This window comes from Cryptomeria japonica, chromosome 10 (genome assembly GCF_030272615.1).
Source record: "Cryptomeria japonica chromosome 10, Sugi_1.0, whole genome shotgun sequence".
In the NCBI taxonomy this organism is placed as follows: domain Eukaryota; kingdom Viridiplantae; phylum Streptophyta; class Pinopsida; order Cupressales; family Cupressaceae; genus Cryptomeria; species Cryptomeria japonica.
The window spans coordinates 562,994,521-563,016,767 of NC_081414.1; the positions used below are offsets into that span (position 1 = coordinate 562,994,521).

Sequence of the window (22,247 nt, forward strand, 5' to 3'; positions counted from 1 at the left end):
CGCAAAGTTTTTGGTTCAATGGCCTACATTTGGATTCCAGATGCCAAGAGGACCAAATTAGATTCCAAAAGTTAGAAGTTGATGCTTGCAGGCTATAGTGACAATCATAAAGCCTATCAGCGAATTGATGTAGGCATTGATCATCTCACTTTCAGCAAGGACGTTTTTTATGAAGAAGGTGGTTTTTTTCAGCTCTCTTCTACCATCAAGTGTCCTGAAGATCAGCCCATGCAGACTAAAGATTTGGTGTTCGGCTTCCATTAGCTCCACCTAAAGGAAGGGATTCTAATGATTCTGAACTTGTGGAATCTCCTAAGCATGATCTCATACCAGTAGATTTCCCTCAAGACAACCTAGATCAGCATCCAAATGATTTCATTCAAAGTAGCCTAAGTCATAGTGATCATCATGATTTGGAAGAAGGTGCTTTTGTTAGGGTTTAGGCAGATCCGGAGCAAATACGAATTAACAATTATATGCAGATACAAACACACAAAGATGAAGAATCATACACAACACAAATAACACACAGATTTAACATGGTTCATCCAAGATGGGCTACATCCACAGAACACATTCGTCCAATCTTCTCTTATTATCCAATAAAACAATACAACACCATTACACCTTTTTTAGGGTTTTTTTCAATCTCGGTTTTTCAACCAAAAAACGGCCAAAAAAAAATTCTCAGAGGCTACGCTCCCAAACCCCTACTTTCTCGGGGGCTGCACCCCCACTCATGGCCTGGCCCGACCCCGAACCCTAGCGAGGATACATTACGAGTGTACAATACTTACATGATCAATCTCCCACTTGGAGACTAATCGAGCTCCACACCAAACAATCTCCCACTTGGAGACTAATCAGGCTCCACACTGTTGCATTGGCAACTCCCACAGGATAAAACACAAGGACTCGGTCGTTCCTTAATTCCATGATTTTTAAGCAAGGCCAATAGAAATTGATGAGGAAATCAGCTTCTCTATGTGATTGCCTTCGTGAAAGTATCTACAGGATTGTCATTTGTGTGAATCTTTTCAAGCCATAACTGGCCATCCTCAAAAATGAACCGTATGAAGTGGTACCTGATTTGAATGTGTTTTGTCCTTGAATAAACAGCAGAATTCTTTGCAAGATGAATGGCACTCTGGCTATCAATGTACAATGGGCTATCCTCCTGCATCTTGCCCAATTCCTCCAGAAAATGTTGTAACCAAATCATCTCCTTTCCAGCTTTAGTAGCAGCCACATACTTAGCTTCAGTGGTTGAAAGTGCAACAACCTTTTGCAGGCTATAAATCCAACTAACTGCAATTCCCCCTACAGTAAAGACATACCCTATAGTACTCCTTGCATCAATATCACCTACCAGATCAGAGTCAACATATCCTCGTAGACCAGAGTTTCATCCTCTGAAACATAATGCCTTGGTAGTAGTACCTCTCAAATACCTGAGAATCCATTTGACAGCATTCCAATGTTCCATTCCCGGATTGCTCATATACTTGCTCACAACTCCCATTGCATGTGCAATATCTGGCCGTGTGCATACCATCGCATGCATCAAACTGCCAACCGTTGATGAATACGGAATGTTAGACATATTATTTACCTCTTCCTATGTCTTTGGACACATCTCCTCGATCAATTTGAAATGACTAGCCAAAGGTGTACCAACTACTTTTGCATTTTGCATGTTAAATCTTTTCAACACCTTTATATAATCACTTTGGGACAAAGTTAATGTTCCATTTTTCCTAACCAAGGATTTGCTTAGCTGCACCCAAATCCTTCATAGTAAATGACTTTGCTAATTTCTATTTAAATTCATTTATATGCTGCATGTTAGACCTAGCAACAAGCATGTCATCAACATAAAGTAACAAGATAATATAGCTGTCATTATCCAATCTCTTAAAATAAACACAATAATCAGAATGACATTTGTGGTAACCATGTTTAGCAATGAAACTATCAAATTTCAAATACCATTGTCGGGGTGCTTGCTTTAGGCCATACAGACTCTTGTTCAACCTGCACGCTAACTCCTCCTTACCTTTGACCTCGTATCTCTGTGGTTGCTGCATGTAGATTTCCTCCTCTAAATCCCATGGACAAAAGTTGTTTTAACATCTAGCTGTTCAAGATGCAAGTCTTCTGCAGCCACAAGACTTAGAACAATTCTAATGGAAGTCATTTTTACAAATGGAGAAAATATTTCATCAAAATCTATACCCTTTTTCTATGCAAAACCTTTTACCACAAATCTGACCTTATATCTTTTCTATCCTCCATCCTCCTCCTTCAACCTATAAACCCATTTATTTGGCAAGGCTCTTTTTCCTGCAAGTAATGGGACTAAGTCCCAAGTCTAATTCCGCATCAAGGAACCCATTTCCTCTTTCATGCCTAGCTCCCACTCTTGTTTGGTATCCACCTGCATTGCTTTTTCATATCCTTTTGGCTCACCAGAATTAGTTAATAAAATAGAATACAAAGAAAGAGAAAATCATGCAAAAGCAATCTCATCCAAGACTACATATTCCTTTTTAACTTGTTCATGCTCCTTTTCCTACATTTGTTCTTTATACATGACCTTCTCATTGAATATAACATCTCTACTTCTAATTATTTTCTGATTTTCAAAATCCCATAATCAATGACCAAAGTCATCTATTCCATATCTAACGAAGGTACACTTTCGAGATTTAGCATCAGGTTTGGTTCTGTTTTCTTTATCAACATGGACAAAAGCTTCACAACCAAAGGTTTTTAGAAAGAATAATTTATGTTTTACCAGTCCATGCCTCCTCTGGAATGCCACCATCCAAAGGGTTTGAAAGTCCTCTATTTATCAAATAAACAACAGTATGTACAGCATCTGCCCAAAAATGTAGGGGCAGTCCAACATGCAATCTCATGCTCCTTGCATGCTCCATGATGGTCCTATTCATTCTCTCAGACACACCATTTTCTTGTGGGGTTCCTGGAATCTTCTGCCTTCGGATTCCATTGAAAGAACAGTAATCTTCAAATACTTTGCTGCAATACTCGCCTCCATTATTAGATCTGAGACACTTCAACTTTTTTCCTGTCTCGTTGTCAACCAAAGCTTTCCATTTCTTAAAAGTTTCAAAAACATGTGATTTATGTTTTAGTAAATACACCCATGTTTTCCTAGTTGCATCATCTATAAAAATAACATAATAACAAGAGCCACCAAGAGATGATACCTAAGTCGGTCCCCATACATCTAAATGCACAAGCTCTAATTTATCACTCTTCTTCTCTTTCCCAACTTTGAAAAATCTAACTCTTTTCTGTTTCCCATAAAGACAATTTTCACAGAACTCTAAATCACTCTGCTTCAATTCTAGCAACATTTTTTTAGAGTGAAAAAATTTTCATCCCTTTCTCACTCATGTGCCCTAGTCTATGGTGCCACAGTTTTGAATCTGTCCTTGCAACATCTACTGTAGCTGTCCCTGCAGCAACTTTTTTGTAGAAGCTAAAGGTATGATAGGTATTACCAGTACACAAATACAATGTGCCTACCTTTGCACCTTTAGTGACCTTCCAGACATTGACTGTAAATGTAACTATGCAACCTTCACTGCCCAATTGTCCTACAAAAATTAAATTTCTTCTTAAATTAGGGACATGCCTTACCTCCTTCAGCAACCAGTCATTTCCATTTTGCAGCTTGATTTTTACCTTGCCTTTTCCAACAATCTAAAAAGGCTCATCATCACCCAAGTATACCTGTCCAAAATCACCTTAAACATAATCTAGAAAATATTTTCTATGGGGTGTGGCATGAAATGCAGCCCCTAAATCTATTACCCAAGACTCATTAACATTATTTAAACACATAATTAAAACATCTTGTAAAGTATTACTTGCAACATTGGCTTCCTTATTGTCATCTTCATTTTCGTCTCCTTGTTTGTTTTTTCGAGACCAACAATCTTTCTTTAAATGTCCTAGCTTTCCGCAGTACCAACAATCCTTTCTTCCTCTGGATTGAGAGTGTCTTTTTTTTTACTTCCCTAGTGACTTCTCACAATTTCCTGGACTTTTTCCTCTTTCCTTTGCTCTTCCCTTGTTCTCTACATTCAAAACAGTACCTGATGATGTTGAAGTCTCACCTATGTTTTTCTGCCGTATTTCCTCGCTTAGGATAACACCAACTGTAGTGTCCCCTTTTCTAGGTGACATGAGATGAGCAGGGGTTGACCTACCATTCGAGTTCCCGTAGGTCAATGACATGGTTAGGGGACTCATTCTGAGGGTCATGGAGCTTTGCAGGGGCTCTGTGAGCCATTTTGGACCTTCAGACGACAGTTCCTATTTTTTAGGGAAAACTGGCAGTTGACTAAACGACCACCTAGGGGACCAAGGAGTAGAGCAGGATCCTTTTGAGCAATTACAGGTGTTTGGAGAGAGGTTCCTACTTTTTAGGGCGATTCCCTACTTTTTAAGAGGTTGTGGCAGTTTCCATATTTGAGGTTCCACGAGACCATACCATGGTTTCAGTTTCAGGAAGATTGGGTGTGTTTCCTAGTTTCTAGGAGTATCCCTAGATTTTAGGGATGAGACTGCCAATTGGCCCATCTTGTCCGGCATCAGTCACAGACAGGTGACGATGTCAAATTCATGTTTGGTTGGTTATTTTGGGCTATTATTGGATCTATGGAAATATTTTAATATATTTAAATATTTCCTAAGTTAGCAATTAAATAAATTAAAATAAGGCTATGTATATAGCCATTTCGGAGTAATAAGGGGTTTTTGGCTTCATCTGGTTTGATATGCCTGTGTTATAGCTCGTTGGAAAGGTTTTGAACTTTGTTACATGATTCTCACCTCTCAGAGTCTTTTTGGATGCTTGAAGCTATTTATTCGCAATAAAGTGATATTTTTCTAGAGTTTGACGCCTGTTGACGTGTATTTTGTACACAATCAAACACAGAATAAAATACCCAAGGGTACCTTATCCTCTCTTGAGTAAAGCCTCCGAATGCTGAAGATGTCGCGAAAACGATCAATCGGGATGACTTCAAGGTTCTTGTATGTAGGGTCTCTACGTGTGGATAAGCTCTCTGTGGTATGATGTGATTTGCTGGAATCACAAGGGGACTTACATTTGATGATTGAACGTCTGATCTGCTTTGAATATTGCTGGAACAAAGGATTTCACTAGCTTTGATTTGAAAAAAGGAAAAAAGATGAGGGCGAGGAAAGGATCTAATCCTAACACTAAGAGTGTAAGAGCAATGAATGATCTTTGATGGAATTCTAACTAAGTCTTGTTTTGACATCCCAGGACCATCTCCACAAGGTTAGTGCGATCTTCGAAGGAAGGCTTTATGATGTTCAAATCATCACTGCAAGCATAGACACCATCAGGTTGATGCATATCAATGAAGAAGTGACAATTGAAGTTAAGCTTAAGCTGAATGATTCCAGTTGACTACACAAGGCAAGTTTGCAATCAACAAACTGCTAGTAGTATGGATATATGAATTCCACCATCAATCAAGCACATTTCTTCCACTCATCTAATAACATGAAATCAAACATGAGAAGTATAAAGACCATGCAAATTGTCGAATCGACCCATGAATTTCACCATTTCTTCAATGAAGTTACAAGTCTTTTACAACAACATCTTGGCAACAATCTTTGCCTTCTCTCTCTACTCTACTCTAATTGCTATTCTCTCTCTATCTTCTAACTGCTTCCAACTATTCCTAACTATTCCCTTTACAAAATGAAATGCCAGGGCTTATATAGTGCCCTCAATAGAATTCGATGGCTTAGATCAATTCGAGATCAATGGCCAAGATTCAACAATGAAAACCCTAATTAGGGTTTGTTACAACCATTACATAACAAGTAATGCTTGACCAATGATAAAATTGTATTGCTTGGACACATGTCCTCTCTAGAAAATTCCACCAATGGATAGCTGGGGTAGGTACATCGGAGTTTGTGCCACCTTCCATGAGTTAGGTACATTGAATCTGGAAATGTTGAGGTGGACCATACTGATTGGAGAAGTGATGACTAGGATGCCACCTCGTCTGACACTTGTAACTTGGTAGATATTCAACTTGATGTTGTTGAGAAGCTAGCTTTAATTAATTCATCTGGAACTATCTGCTTCTTCAACGAACCCTTGTTCTAACTTCTTGTGTCCTTGATTTGCAGGATGATTGTTGTACCTCGCCTTGGAATACTGGATTGGAAGAGGTCGCCCTTGATGACGTTAGTCCAAAGAAGGTCGTCCTTGTCTATGCGAGGCTGGAGGAGGTCGCCCTTGTCCTTGCTTGATCGTCCTTGATGAGAACCTGCCGACTTGTAGATCTTTCGAGCTTGAGAGTCGCCATCTTGATACCTACACAACATTTCACAATTAATAATATATCTTGAAGTGTAGAAATTAGGATTCAAAAGGAAGATTTAAGATTTTAATTAGGAAACCTCATGATAAATCTTGAGTTATCATTTCCTAATTAACCATGTAATACTTAGATTTTTCCAAAAAATGTCTAAAAAATCAAACCTTGAATAAGGGTGTCAAGATGATTTTGCCATACCTCCTCTTGAGAATTAACTCTAAGAAATGATGTAAAAATAGATGAATTTTGCTAGGCAAAGTGTAGATCAAAGCTCTCCCTTGGATAAAATGCACCTCCTTTAGCTTGGAAAAGAACTCCACCCTCCTCTTCAAAAATCTGGAAATTCGCCTTCAAATACCTTCAAAACATCTGGAATTTATCCTCCAATCTAGCAAGAAATACGCCTCTCCAATAGCCTTCAAGATGAATTTCGCCTTCCTTAGTCTCCACACTTGGTAGAAATTCGCTCCACTCCTCTGGATTTCGCTCCTCAAATTGCTCTCCAATTTCGCACTTGAAAGGATGATTGAATGATTTGAATTGTGAAACAACACCTCCAATATATAGAGCGCTCACCTTCTACATCTCTCCATAGGCCGACTTGGTGGAAAAAATAAACAAAGATTAATAAAAGGAGAAGGCCGACTTAATTAAGCAATAAAAAATGATACCTCAAGCGCTCTTCTTTTTAAATTTTAATTTAATAATAATTAATTTCGAAATGCCTCAATTAATTAAAAAAAATGATTTTCCAAGGCTCAAAATTAATTATTAAATGCTATGCGCTTTTCATTAAATGCCAATTTAATTAAAAAATTTTGAAATATTTCAAAGTTTTGGGCGAACTTGGCATCTAGTGCGATTTGCTAAAATAAGGCAAAAAAATAATGAATTTTGATAACTTCGCTCTGGTCCCTTGGAGAGGGACAGGAGCGTTTTGCCTTGGTCCCTTGGAGAGGGACAGGAGCGATTTTGCAAATCCAAGCTTATCTGTCCTTTGTTAGCCTTCCAAATTATATTCAATGGATAAATCATGTTTTCCTTGGTCTCTTCAAATCATAAAATTGTCTTGATCCTGCAAGAACAGTGCAAATTTGAAATTCAAGCTCCGGTCCTTCAGTGAGGGACAGGAGCGAATTTTGTCCTCTAGGCCAAATCTTTTCACTTTTTATCTCGAAATTCCTTTGCTAGGGAAGATTTCACCTTACTTCATGCTATGAATAAAAGTTAATGTCCAAAAAAGGTCTAAAAATTGTGCACATAAAGAAAAGCGCTCTGGTCCTTCAGGGAGGGACAGGAGCGAATTTGACCTTCTGGGCAAAAACTTCATCATTTCATTGTCAAGTCTGGATGCTCTATCATGCTCATTTCGTCCTTCACCATGCCTTTGATGTTCCAATTTGACCAAACAAGGTCAAGAATGACTCAAATAAGCCTTTTCGCCCTGGACCCTTGGTGAGGGACAGGAGTGCTTTGCCTTGGTCCCTTGGAGAGGGACAGGAGCGAAATTCGCTCTGGATCCTCGGTGAAGGACAGGAGCGAAATTTGACTTTTCGAACTCTCTATCAGGATAATTTTTATGGAATATAACATTTAAGTATAAGTGACACTTATACTTTAAGTTATATTCCATATATACTTTCAGGATGTTTGAGAGTGGTTTCAGACCTCCAGGGGTTATATTGCAAAATCTAGTTTTTTGAGGTTTTTCAGTTTCCAGACTTAGTCAAATTTCAGGATCAGGACATTCCAGACTTAGCCAAATTTCAGGATCAGGACTTTCAGACTTAGCCAAATTTCAGGATCAGGACTTTCAGACTTAGCCAAATTTCAGGATCAGGACTTCACTCAAGCCGGACTTGCTATCCTATTGATCTCCCCGACAGCACTCAAAATGCAAAGGCTAACTAACAAAACCCTAAAAGACCAAAAAACAAACCCTAAAAAGCAAAAAAAGCAAGGGTCCCCATTTGCAATGGGGCGATGTGTGAGATGGTCACAACAACGCCATAATTGGGAAAGTGTCACTTTAATTATAAAGCGCAAGCTTTATTATTCTTTAGGGTTCGACTTGCAAAGGGAAAGGAGTTATAAGGAGATGAAAACCTAATTGATAGCATCTTTGATCATTTTGAAACTTGCGAATTTGGGAATTGCTCTGGAAGAGTGATTTTGGTCTGGGACGTAAACCCCAGGTCTGAACTTGCTGGGACGTAGCCCTCAGCATGAGTTGACAGTGGATTTATCTAGGATTGTACAGAGATTGTCAAAGGTAGAAGACGCATTTTCTTGGCCTGAAGATTCAGCGTGCATATTGGGGGTTTCAACAGGGCGGCTGGTCTATTTCAGCTAGCACGTGATTTGCAACAACTTCCACGCCTCCTTTGCAACCACGCCTTGTTTGTATGTTGGTTTGAAGGGTTGTATTCAGCTTATTGGGTCTTCCTTGTTCGCTACCAGTAATATTCCTCCATCTGGCATGAATCCAGATTGAGAACAGCTCCAAATAAATGTATGGATTCTTGCTGAATACAAAACTAGGTTATTTGCCTGGTATGATTTGCAGTATTTTCAGATTGCTTAAGTGTTCTTACATATGAACATTGTTTACTGTTTTATTTCACAGTTGTTGCTATTTATCAATTACTTTACTTATAACATCAAAACCCAAAAAGAAACAATCCCTTTCTGCAACTTCTGTCTATTCTATAAGATCACTGGAAAATTACAAAAATATAGTATGTTTAATTAAGAATTTATAGCAGCAACAGCAAAAGGATCCATTTGGGATCTTTCACCAACAACATCATCAAATTTCACAGTGTTTGTACCAGAGACAGAGTTATAGCCATAACCAAGCTATTCCAGCTTTCTGGCAAAGAACGTAAAATTAAGAGAGCCCTAACCTCTTCATCAAAGTTGACTTTTACAAAAGTCAATTGACTGGCAACTGTATTAAATTCATTTAAATGATCTGCTACAGATCCTCCTTCACTCATTTTCATATTAAATAAACGCTTCATAAGAAATACCTTATTTGAAGCTGAGGGTTTCTCATACAATTTCGTCAGTGCTACCATCAGGGTTTCAGTCGTTGTTGCCTTTGATATATTGAATGCTATAGACGGTGCAAGGCACAGCAAAATGGTCCCCAATGCCTTTCTATCCAAAATATCCCAATCTTCATCTGACATCGTGGAAGGTTTCTTTGTCTTTCCTTCCAATGGCCGCCACAGATCCTTTTGATACATGTAATCCTCCATCTGCATTTTCCATAATTGATAATTCTAGCCGTTGAACTTCTAGACCTTGAATTTGGTTTCTTCCATTGCTCCCACTCAAATCTGAAAGTCCCTGCGAATTTACAGAAATACACAGCTCTGATACCACCTATTAGGATTTAGGCAGATCCGAAGCAAATACGAATTAACAATTATATGCAAATACAAACACACAAAAGATGAAGAATCATACACAACACAAATAACACAGAGATTTAACGGTGTTCACCCAAGATGGGCTACATCCACAAAGCACAGTCGTCCAATCTTCTCCTATTATCCAGTAAAACAATACAACACCATTACAATGCCCTTTACATTCTAGCCGCTTATAAAATGCAATTTTTAGGGCAACATGAGTCGGCCTTTTTTAGGGTTTTTATCAATGGCGTCTTTTCAACAAAAAAAAGGCAAAAAAATATTCCTCGGGGGTTGCACCCCCGAAACCCTACTCAAGGCCCAACCCAGCCCCAACCCTAGCAAGGATACATTACGAGCGTACAATACTTGCATGATCAGTCGCCACATATCAACAACTTCTACTCTTCGGCCTAAGTGGTGGGAAAAGCTCATCAGTGATGTTCAAGATAATGAGTTTGTTGAGGGTAGATCATCCAGAGGCAAGAGCAAGCAAAGTACTGTCAATTTTGCTCTTATGGCTAACATTAAGCATTTTTATGAGCCCCAAGATTATTCAGAGGTGAAAGGTAAACCTAAATGGGAAAAGGCTATGGAATTTGAACATCAGAGTCTTTTGAAGAACAACACTTGCATTATATCAAATCTTTCACTAGGGAAGAAACCCATTGGCTGCAAATGGGTCTACAAAATGAAATACAAAGTTGATGGAACTCTTGATAAATACAAAGCTCGGTTCATGGCTAAAGGGTTCTCGCAAAGAGAAGGCATAGACTATGAGGAGACCTTTGCTCCTACAACAAAGATGAGCACTATCTGATTGGTTCTAGCCATTGCAGCACAATGTGGCTGGAAAGTCCATCAAATGGATGTGAAGAGTGCCTTCCTCAATGGTGATTTGGAGGAAGAAATATACATGACGCTGCCTCAAAGTTTCAAGGTTGCAGGCAAATAGCACTTGTAGACTAGTGAAGGCACTTTATGGCCTAAAATAGGCCCCTAGGGTGTTGTACATCAAGATTGACAAGTACTTGGATGCATAGGGCTTTCAAAGAAGTCCTTCAGATCCCAGCTTGTATGTCAAGAGCACTTGTAATGACATCATTCTTCTTGTCATCTATGTGGATGATATCATCATTACTGGTAGTGGGGCAAATTTGCTTGAGCAAATCAAACTGAATTTGTGTCAGGTTTTGATATGACCGATTTGGGTCTTCTGCATTATTGTCTCTGTGTAGAGGCTTGACAGACAGGTGGCAGTATTTTCATTTCTCAGTTGAAGTATGCCAAGAGTTTGTTGGATAAAGTTCAGGATGGCAAATTGTAAAGTCTCATCTACACCTATGGAGAAAGGGCTGAAACTATCAGCCAAATCAAACTCAAAGGTGATCAATGAGTCATCTTTCAGGCAACTAATTGGCAGCCTCGTCTATCCTACAGTCACTAGACCTGATCTAAGTTATGTTGTGAGTTACATCTCTCACTTCATTACAGTGCCTAAGGCAAAACATTGGGTTGTAGGGAAGCGTGTACTGAGATATGTGAAAGGGACACCTGAATTTGGCATTCTGTATAGCAAAAGCAAAGATCCTCGACTAATTGGTTTTACATATTCAAATTGGGCAGGTTTTGTTGATGACCAAAAAACTACTTCTGGGTATGTCTTCAGTCTTGGGACGGGTGCACTCACATGGACCAGTAAGAAGACGCAGACAGTAGCTCTTTCCTTGACAGAAATAGAGTACTGGGGAATTGTTAAAGCAGCATGTGAGGCAGTATGGCTTTGGAGGATACTTTTTGACATGAAAATGTCTCAAGCAGAGCCTTCACCCTTGTTTTGTGACAACCAAGGGGTGCTAAAGCTTGCCAAGAATCCAATCTTCCATGAGTAAACAAAGCATGTAGAGTTCCATTGTCACTTTATATGACAACTTGTTGAAAATGGATCTATGATGTTGCAATATGTTCCAACTGAGGATCAGACTGCAGACATTCTAACCAAGTCTTTCAGCAGACAAGTTTGAAAAATTTAGGGGGCAACTTGGTGTAGTTAGTAAAATGACCATTAAGGGAGGGTATTAAAGTCGTTTAGTTTCATTTTAGAATGTTTCCTTTCTTGTTTCAGTTCTCGATTGCTTCTGTTAAGGAAAGATCCTCTTGTAATATTCTATATAAGAAGTATTCCTCTTCTTAATTAATTCATTCAATTACCATTACAATCTGGAAATGTAAGACAACTCAGAATGATCTGCTACATGCCACTGCTGAATCAAAAAAAGAAGTACAGTCAGATTTGTTCACTTCTGAGACCTTGTTATGTTCAGGAGTGGAGAGGATAAAGGAAACGACAATGAGGTTGCAAATGAAATTAACACACGAGGAGCTGAAATCTATCAGAGAGCATTGAGGTCATAAGTAACAGAAGGGTTGACACAATGAAAAATAGTTCTGGAAACATAAGATGGCAACAGATGCTCTGCTACATAACTACTACTGAATCAAAAGAAGAAGAGCAGACAGACTTGCTCATTTTTGAGACCTTATCCTGTGAAGAAAGTGGAGAGGATAAAGGAAATGATAATGATGTTGAGAGGATAAAAGAAGTGATAATGAGGTTTCAAATGAACTTAATACAAATGAGGAGCTGAAACCTATCAGAGAGCATTAAGTTCATAAGTAGCAAGGAGGTTTGATGCAATGAAAGACAGCTTGAGGCATGGACTTAACCCAAGTGAGATGACAGTCCTCTCAAGAAGACAGGTGGATAATGAAACCTTACTCAAGAAGAATAAAATGATCTTAAACCTTAAGCAAACTCTATCAATGACCATGCCAATGCCTAATGTCCTAGAAGATCAGTGAAGAAGCCAAATTATGTGGCCTTACAAGAACGTTGTTATAAATGGTAAAGGAAACAGTCAAGCTTCAACCATATATAAGATAGGAAAGATGTAATTCTTAGAATTGATAGAGTTGTTTAAGTCTTATCCTCTACTAGTTTTAATCTGCCGTATATAGGAGATTTATCTCAAATTGTCAAATTGTAGTTTTCCAATGCCTCATTGCCTTCCTATATTAACACTTGTTTGAAAATATAATAGTATAGTAGTACTTTTCATCTACCTATCAGAAAAGACTGTATGAATCCAGTAGGAATTTGTATATCATTTTTTCTATCAATCATACTTTAATTTTTGAATTCTAGCCAGTTTTGGAACATGGCTACCACGAAAATAAGTATAAAAATAACATTGACAAATGTACAAGAGCATACGCTTGGGTGGGATGCAACTTAGTGTCAACTCTTGTTCGCACTGCAATAAGCATAAACATGACAAATGCTGGAAGCATAATCTGCAAAATAGAAAAAATTGCATCCAGTCAGGAAAAATAACACTGAATGAACCTCATTATAACTGTCAGTGCCAAAATTTGCATGAGTTTTAACTTCTTTAAAGAGAGAAGAAGTTTATCAATTGGTCAAACAATCGAATGTTTTATAGGGAAATAACATACAAAATTGGCCCATTCGAAAATCAGAGCAAAAATGCACAATAGCAAACTTTTGCAAAGATAATGCAATCATAAGTTTCCAAATAAGAAATACCAAAATTATTGCCCATTCTTGTTGCACTTCTCTTTCTTGTGTTTAAGACTGAAGCTGACAGAACTTTAGAAACGGAAAAGACAAAGAAACATTTATATTTCTTCTAAAATAATAGAGATCATCCAAATAAGGGATGCTTTAATCTCTCATTGCATAATAGTTTGAGAGAATGCTCTTTATATCTGAAAAGTTAAAACTACTAAGGGTCAACCTTAACTAAAAAAGAATTAGAAATTTTGACTGATAGATATGAACCATGAAATAAAAAATAAATATGTAGCCATTCTAATGGTTGAATGAATTCAGTTACTGTCCTTAATTCCAAATATCTAATTATGTTAAATACTCTAAAGCTGCAGCGGTGAGCCATTCAGCCACTAGTGTAGAAATACAATACCAAAAACAATGTTCCTCGTTGCATTCAATCTTCAATTAAATACTGCTTCAAAAAAAATTCTCCCACCCCAGCAAAAGGATAAAAACCCATCTTTAAGACCACTTTCCACATAATATTCAAGTTTTTGCACTAGTAAGCATCTTATATGCCATGGAACTTTTAATTGAACAAATAATAAAAACACCAGTGATTAAAAAAAGAGAAAAGAATTCCAAACCCAACAATAATTAGATCCAAAATTCTTTAATTAGATCCAAAATTCTTTGCAGAACAAAGGTATTCAAATGAAATTAAATGAAGGGAGGAGGATAGAAGCTAAGATGCAAAATGACCCTTCAAATTTGTCACCTTTTGGAAAAGTTATAATTCAAAACAAGATGAAAAGATTGGAGTTGAAAGTTGATGAAACCAATAAGGGGCTAAGGTAAGACTTCAGAGGTCCAGTGTGCCATAGTCTAGTTAGAATGAAGGAATTGCCATGATAATGACCAATGTTCAAGTTCTGCGCATGCTCCCAAGTCTTCAATTTTTCCAGCCCTAATTATATAGGTCACCCACAGAAAGCTAGGCACAAGTTCCAAGTGAATTTTAATAGAATAGAATCATCAACTCCCTACAAATATGTCTTCTAAACCAGAAAGAATTCTAAACTTAACAGAGTGTTACCATTTGTGATAAATAGAACTGCAAGTGCCTATCACACAAGCTAAAAGCTACAGGAGGGAGGGTAAGTTAATGAAAGTGTTGAAGAATTAAGAAGCATCTTTTAATTGTGTCAATCCAATCATAAAGAGAAAATAATAATGCTATTAAAATTGATGGCAATCTGATTACTAACCAGTTTCAAATGAAAACTGACTTTTATTATTTTAATGTGCATTCTCTGCAAATAGTGCTGATGATCCAGTCGAAAGAATGGGGAACTACGAATAAGATCATCCCTTCTAAGGTGCTAACATCAAAAGCTACAGCTTTAGAGACAAAACACTCTTATTGATGCAACCAGGCTAGCAATTTGATACCTGCAAAGTCCAATCTTGATGTGATACTTGTCAGGTTCTACAAATAAAATATTGTATTCAAGGGTATAACTGACTTCTGTAAAAATTTATTTAAGGCATGGATCTTTGGAATTTAAAGCAAGAGGGGGACCAAATAAATTTATAGATCTTGTAACCAACAAAGGTAATAGAATCCTAATAAAGAACTGGAAGCCTACCATACTTAATGCCTGTTACTATGGTATTACTGAAGTCCTTAAAATACACCTAAGAACTCTTGAACTTCAAACTTTTGTAGAGAGATTCACGTTGAACAACTTGATAGCAAGTTGATAAGCCATGGCATGGTACAAGGTTTCGGGCCATAAAACTTGTATGAATTTGCTTGATCTCAAATTGGTCTACAATTAAATTGACTGACCTTTTATCAGGATTATACTTGGAAACTTAGGCTTTGGTCCAAGGTTTATGAAACAAGTCATGATGTTGTTTGAGAATACCTCTACTCAAGTTGAAGTAAATAGTTATTTGACTGACCTTTCTCTTCTTCACTGCTTATATAGAGCTGTCCCCTTGCCCCTCCCCAATTTGTTATTAACAGTGGCAGCAAATTTCTCTTAAGATATTTAGCAGTTGCATCCTTCCCCTGTTGAGGGTCTTCCCTTGCAAAATAGTGTCTAATTAATTAAGATACTGTTTCCTTACAATATTACTATGTTTAAAATCTGAGAAAATTGGTAATATCTGTAGGTACCAAATCTGCCCTGATGCATAGAATTACTCTGATGACCCCCAGGCTGGCAAGATCATCGCTCTGATACCACTGAAAGATGTCAACTACGGAATGTAGCAATCTGATTTAGTTTTTTGATTTTAAAGTCTTTGACCAGCGGTAAAGGAAATTGGTTTTGTTTGTTTGTTTTGTGGTTTTTGCTTTATTTTGTATTTTGCAAAGTATGTATGCCTTGGAATTTAGATAATTCAATTGAAAGACAATAATAAACATAAACTAATGACTGAAATTAAATTTCAGATTGACTGATTTTTGTGACAGCAATTATCAAAAGCCAATAAACAATGGAATTCACCAAAGACATGCCAAAATTGGCCTAGCAGAGGTCCAACGCCTTGCCTAGAGGGCTGCTTTATTAGCTTAAATGAGTCCAGGTGCTCTACAGGAGCTACCAATGAATCCTAACTGCTCCAATGAGTTTATTTCCTCTAGAAAATAATTACCAAAAACAAATCTAACATAAATAGATCAAACTGCTACTGTTTCCTTCAAACCCCCAGGAGACTTCACTAAAAATGGACAATTTCCCACACTGATTTGCTCGATTCTCTCTCCAGTGACATTATAAGCCTGAAAGAATGATTCCAATCTTTATTCCTACTGCTGACAATGAAAATTGTACAAAAAATCACAAGCTGGACCCTTCAATTATTTTTTTATGAATTCCAGGCAAGTAGGGAAGGTACGGCTGGCCCTAGAATGGTACGACTGGCTTCTAGGAGAGGATAACTTGCTGTAAGAGCCTCCAATCTGATCAGTACTTGCTGTCCAAACCCTTTCCTAGCCGTCTTAGCTGATAAATCACTCAATTTGGTCCTCCAATAACCTGAATTTCTGAAAATAGTGCCAAATCAGGTAGGGGCTACGTCCAACCTATGAGAATATGGGAGATTTCGTTCCCAAATCCTTACCAACACCTGCAGATCTGAATTTGCAGAATAGCTCCAGCTATGAAAAAGAAGAAAATAATCCAAGAATGCTCAAAAATGAGTCCACAAACCCAACTCCTTCATTCCCCAAATCGAACCCCTTGGAGGCATCAAACTTAGATTCCAATGGAATCTTTTCTCTCTTGAAAGTGGCGCCAAGTTTATGAGGGGTCTCCATCATTAAGTTCGTACCACCTATTAAGTTATTACTTTGCCTAGGGGATGGGTCCTGTAACTTTTTTCAAATAAAGTCACTTATTAAATTAAATAGTAACTTATAAGTTACTTTTATTAACTTTTAGAAAAAGTAACTTTATAACTTACAAGTTTAAAACTATTAAGTTTTATTATTAATGATTCACCAAAGCAAATTATGTCCAAGTAAATGTCCCCTTTGGCTAACCAATCATCTCCCAACACTGAATTTCCCCTGTGGAGATGCGTAACAGGTGAATCTAAGCATCTGGATGGCAACTAGAGAAGTGGGGACTTACATTGTATCAGACCTACATGTTAATGGAAAGCTTGGTTTTAAGGTACCTTTATCTCTTGCAAATATTTTATTGTATGTTTGTGAATATAATTGCTATATTGAGTTTAATATGCGTGGTTTTCAAGCATGGTAAAATGGCATTATAAATGCATTAAAAACCTCTGTTCAAACATATGCTAATAACCCTTTTGGGCCTTTTCCAATTCGGCAAGAAAACATCTACACATTTGGCAAACAAACTCATGAAAAAAAATTGGGATTAGACATTACAATCCTGCCAACCTGAGGGGTTTAACAGTGAAAGATCGTTTTTTTCATATTGCTTCCAGTAAGCGACCAGCATCTATCCATATCAATTGCAGTTGAGTATTGGTTGTTTCAGTGAGAAAGATGAAGTCCATGTACGAGTGCATGACAGAATTGTTACAAAGCTTTCAAAAATATGACAAGATTCTAAAATAATTGTCAGAGCAGACTCGATTGCCTGAGTTGTTGGAACCTCACTTATCGGTTGAAAAGAAAGCAGAGACAAATTAAGAAAATTCTTCCAGTGCAAGAAGTAATGAAGGCAACAAAAATGAACTAAGAAGACAAAACCTTTGACTTTCATGCAAAAGGACCGAGGAGCCTAATCACCAATGCACAGGTAAAAGGGTGAAAATGCTAGAGGAAGAACAAAAATGACACAAAAGGAGAGGTTGGAAAGGGGAGACAGAAAGATTGTCCAATTACCTATCAAAACATTTTAGCAGAAGAGTATGCTAATGTTGAGCCTACTGAAAATTTTAGTATCCTGATGCCATCTTTTCAGAAGGTTTGCATTTTGCGAGGAACTACAGTAAGAGAAAATTGTTCCTGATGGTCTTGATGCTTCTAAAAATGAGGATGAAGCTAATTCTTCATGTGCTTCTACTAATGGAGAGGAGTACATTAATCTTCACAATGGAGATCAAAAAATCTGCTGATTTGGAGTTTGCTAAATCAGCAACTAAGTATCGACAAACAACAAAGAAGATGAAACCAGCACAATTTATTTCCAGCAGAGTGATACAATGGTTTTTTAGGGAAAAGAATCACTTGTTGCATCTACAAGTGGGGTGTACATGAGTCTCTATGTTGGTGATTTAGAGATTGTTATTGATAAACCTTATGGAGTGATAGATTCCCTAAATGATATTGTGTTTGATCATAACATTGTCCCACCATTCTTACTTGAAGATTGCAAGGCATCATCTAGTGAGTCAGATGATTTTGATGGTGGTATTGTTCCTACAAATGAAAGCAAATCAGAAAATTTATTGTGTGGCAGCCCAAGTCATTTTGATGAATTCGGTCAAAGACCTTTAGCATTGTAAGATTTGAAGGACCAATTTGTGGTTACAGAAGAGGATGTTATGCAAGTATTAACAAGGGTAGATAATAATCATAAATATGTTGAAGATCTCTTTTGAAAGTCCAAATTGAGGAGAGGCAAAAAGGAGTTGCAAGTGGAGTCACTCTTACACTATTGCACACAATCAAAGAAGCATTGGAAATTATGAAATCTAATTATTTGCAATTACTTCAGACAGGGATCATTTCTTCGAGATTGTTGGAGTGTATGCTGATGCATTGAGAGAAAAAGAGGATGAAGTTAATAAACTCATGTTGGAGCTTAAGGATACCAAGGAGGCCTTGGATAATATGCAAATGGCTCTTCTAGAAGCAGAAAATCAGCTTGTTGTCACTGAACACCATGAGGAGATATTGTGGTGTCCCCATCCTTTACCTAATAACAAATCAGTAATAAAATCACATATGTGATCAAGGGGGGCAGACCTTGACCACTTTCTAGTAGATTAGTAAATACAAATAGGCAAATTGTACATCAGCAAGTTGATAGTTTTGCATATTCTCCATCAAGAAAGCCAATTTGCCCTATCAAGGAAAATCGTCTTATTCATAAGACTTTGCAATTTTCCTATCAAGCATCCATGGTAAAGCACAGAGAATAAAATAAGTATTGATGACATGTGATTTGATGTGCTCAAGGATGAAGACTTTGGACGATGAGGTTGTTCACCAAAAAAATTGGTTTCATCGATTTCAAGCCTACAATATCTGTATCCCGCACGTCACCAAAATATGATCAGAATATTGAGCCTGCATGATTGTCAAGTATGACAACCCTGTGGGCACCAATCTTATCAACATGCAGATAATGACTTTACCATCAATTACATGGAACCAATGTGACCAACATAATAAACAGTGAACCCCTGATCTGGCATATCCATAAGATGGCACCTCATATCAATCATCATCAAGACATCATGAAGGAAGTATGATACGTACTGAAGAGCTGACATTGATCTAGCAATACTCATAGATCATAATATTGATGCCACACAGAAACATACACATCGTAGAAGATGTTCATCATTCCACTAAGCAAGGAGAACTCCTATATGCATCGATCATATATGAGTTCAATCCAAATCAATATCATCATTCTGCAGAAGCAACATTCATATCGATGTGGAAGAAGGATTAATTATACACGATCAGGAAAGTGACTTGCCATAGATGGTTATATTAATCATGAAGTAACAACCAACAATTTACAAATCTATCGATTAGTTATTCAATAAATGATTAATGATTATACTTAATCATGCAAAGGCAACGGTTAGGAGTAAAGGTGTGATATGTATGATTAACAATTGCTCATGGAAAGGTGCATAGCCCGATTTGTGTAAGTAATGAAAAGATGTGATTAAGGGAAGGACATGTCTTTTCTCAAGTAAGAGGTGCAACCATTTGGTATCCTAAGCTATTAAAAGAGGAACAAACTCGTTTCAAACTTGTTTATTTATATAATTATCCATATTTAGATCGCTCATTTGAGCAGCCACCTCATTGGCAAACTCGGTTGCATACATTTAAAGACAATAATCAAGAACAGTACCATAACTATTGCATAGTTCCAAAGTATAATCAGAAACGGCGATCCTATCATCATCGCTATAAGCAATCAGGAGAGGACTTACAGCATACTTTATATCACCATATCTGAAACAGCAGGGTTAACTCCATCCACAATTGCAAATCGGAGTATAACAGAGATCATCATTGCATTATATTCATTGTCAAATCAGAAATAGCAAAAGGAAACTTCATCAGATCAAATCGATAGATTGATATGTCATAGATTTGAATATCATTGCACATATATATACCCATTGCATTCTTCAAGTTAGAGTATATTGATTATCATTGTTACATGAGTGGTATCATCAGAGTTAGTCTTGCAAAGTGACAAGATGCTGTGTTTGTGATATTAGTAACAAATTTGATTAGAAAGAAGTCTCTTGCTATTGATTTATAATCGAATAATCTCATTATCTTAAGAATTCACATATGGGAACATTACAGATGTGTTGAGGATTATGGTTTTGGATTGAGCAGACTTTTCTTCCTCTTGCCTAGGATCATGTAGATATAGGGATTGCAGTTACCGACTTTACTAGGATGCTTTAGCAAGAGATGTTTTCATGGTTTAGATTTCAGCCCTGTCAGGCATTTCAGCTTGGGTTTTGATGATGGTTGCTTTTGGGGGTTGCAAGAGAGGAGACTGTAGATTTGGCACAATGGTTTTACAATTATGATCAGAGTGGTGTGGCGTCAACATGGTGGTTCTTTTCTGAGATTAATATGGGACCTTGGGATCTTATTGGTTTTCAATTTGGTTAAATTTGGTGATTTTGGGGTTGAGTTCGCATTGCTTGAGGACAAGCAATCCTCAGGGAGTGAAGACTGTAATGTCCCCAAATTAGGGTTTTCTTACATTGCGATTGGCTATGACCTTGTCAATGGGTGTCTGTCTTTCCCAAAGGTTTTTTTGGTGTTGCTAGCAAGTTCAGCTAGTCTTGAGGACACATATGCCACTTTTTGGGAGAATTTTTGGCTTATGGTGTGTTCTCCAAGAATCTTTGAGAGGACGTCCATATTTAGTAAGCTACTATTTTTAGCTCAATTTGACTTCCTCCTTGCCAACAACACCCTGGCATCTTCAGTTTGCAATTTGATGATCAATTGTCTTTTTTGCAACTTAATGGGATCATTTTTTAATTAATTGCTAAAGTTTAATGTTATACACTTTTTAGCATTTGATTATTTAATATTTAAAATATATCTTTGGTTTGAGCGGCCAAGTAAAGAAAAAATGAAATATTTCATTATTTTAAAAGAGTGCATTTGAAAGTGGGCATGGAGACATAAGGGGATTAAAATATTATTTTATTTCTCCCATGTTTGGCATGGAAGTTGAGAATATAAAAGGGACTTCAATTCATTTGCATTGTTTTGCGTGCATGAACTTTCTTGGGAGAAGGAAAAATTGCAGGGTTTTTGCAAAAGCTCTTGGAAAACGAAAACCTTCCTTGGGATCATTATCTTCGAGGGTGAAAGATCTCTCCAAGGTAATTTGCAGTTAGTCACAATCAGTGGCTAAGCCAGTTGCTTCAATTTTGGTGATTTCTAAGTTGTTTAGATTTTTTTGGGGGTTTGGTATTGGTATCGAATCGTGAAAATATTTATATTATTTTAATTCTAATGAATTTCTTCTACATAAGGCGCCTAAGATTTGGCTTGGAAATTGATTCCAGATTTGTGCTATTGATTTATCTTGGGCAGAGGGGTTTTCTTTCCTGCTGTACAGTCCAAAGAGGGCAGAAAAAAGGCATTAAGATGGTCAATTTAAAGGATTGTGAAAGAATAATTCTCTGGGTATGTGTTTGAAATACTCTTCTGTGGTGGGCAATACATTTTGGTGTGATTTTGGGGACTCTGCTGCTGCAAAAGATTTTTAATTAAAGTTGCACCTCCAGAGCTTGCCAAACTTCTGTTTTCGGTTTTCCTGCATTCATGAGTTTTGTATTGTGCATTAGCAAATGAATTTGATCGTGAACTTGCTTTCTTCTGAGGCATATCCAATGGACGAGCATTCTTAGATTGCTGAAGACATTATAGCACAGATTCTAAATTATTTTTTGAGTGTGTCGGCCTTCAAAGGGTTAGTGCCCAGCAGGTGTGGAACAAAATAATTTATTTCTGTGCATCGATGGAGTGAAGGAATGTAATGAACTTAAGTTATTGAGATTCATGGTCATTTCCAGATTGCAAACATTAGATTTGGGTTTGATTGCTGTTCGAGAGAAATATTT

At 37.3% G+C, this 22,247-nt stretch overlaps 1 protein-coding gene across 3 annotated transcripts in view; it reads right to left on the reverse strand.

Annotated features, from left to right (window-relative positions):
* The window catches only part of LOC131060731 (ABC transporter A family member 1), a 233,622-nt gene that overhangs the window by 208,280 nt on the left and 3,095 nt on the right, over nt 1-22,247 (reverse strand). For all 3 annotated transcript variants that reach the window (XM_057994085.2, XM_057994086.2, XM_057994087.2), the window contains one exon: nt 13,098-13,177. In XM_057994085.2, coding sequence (XP_057850068.2) covers nt 13,098-13,177 — 80 coding nt within the window. The remainder of the gene's footprint in view (nt 1-13,097; nt 13,178-22,247) is intronic.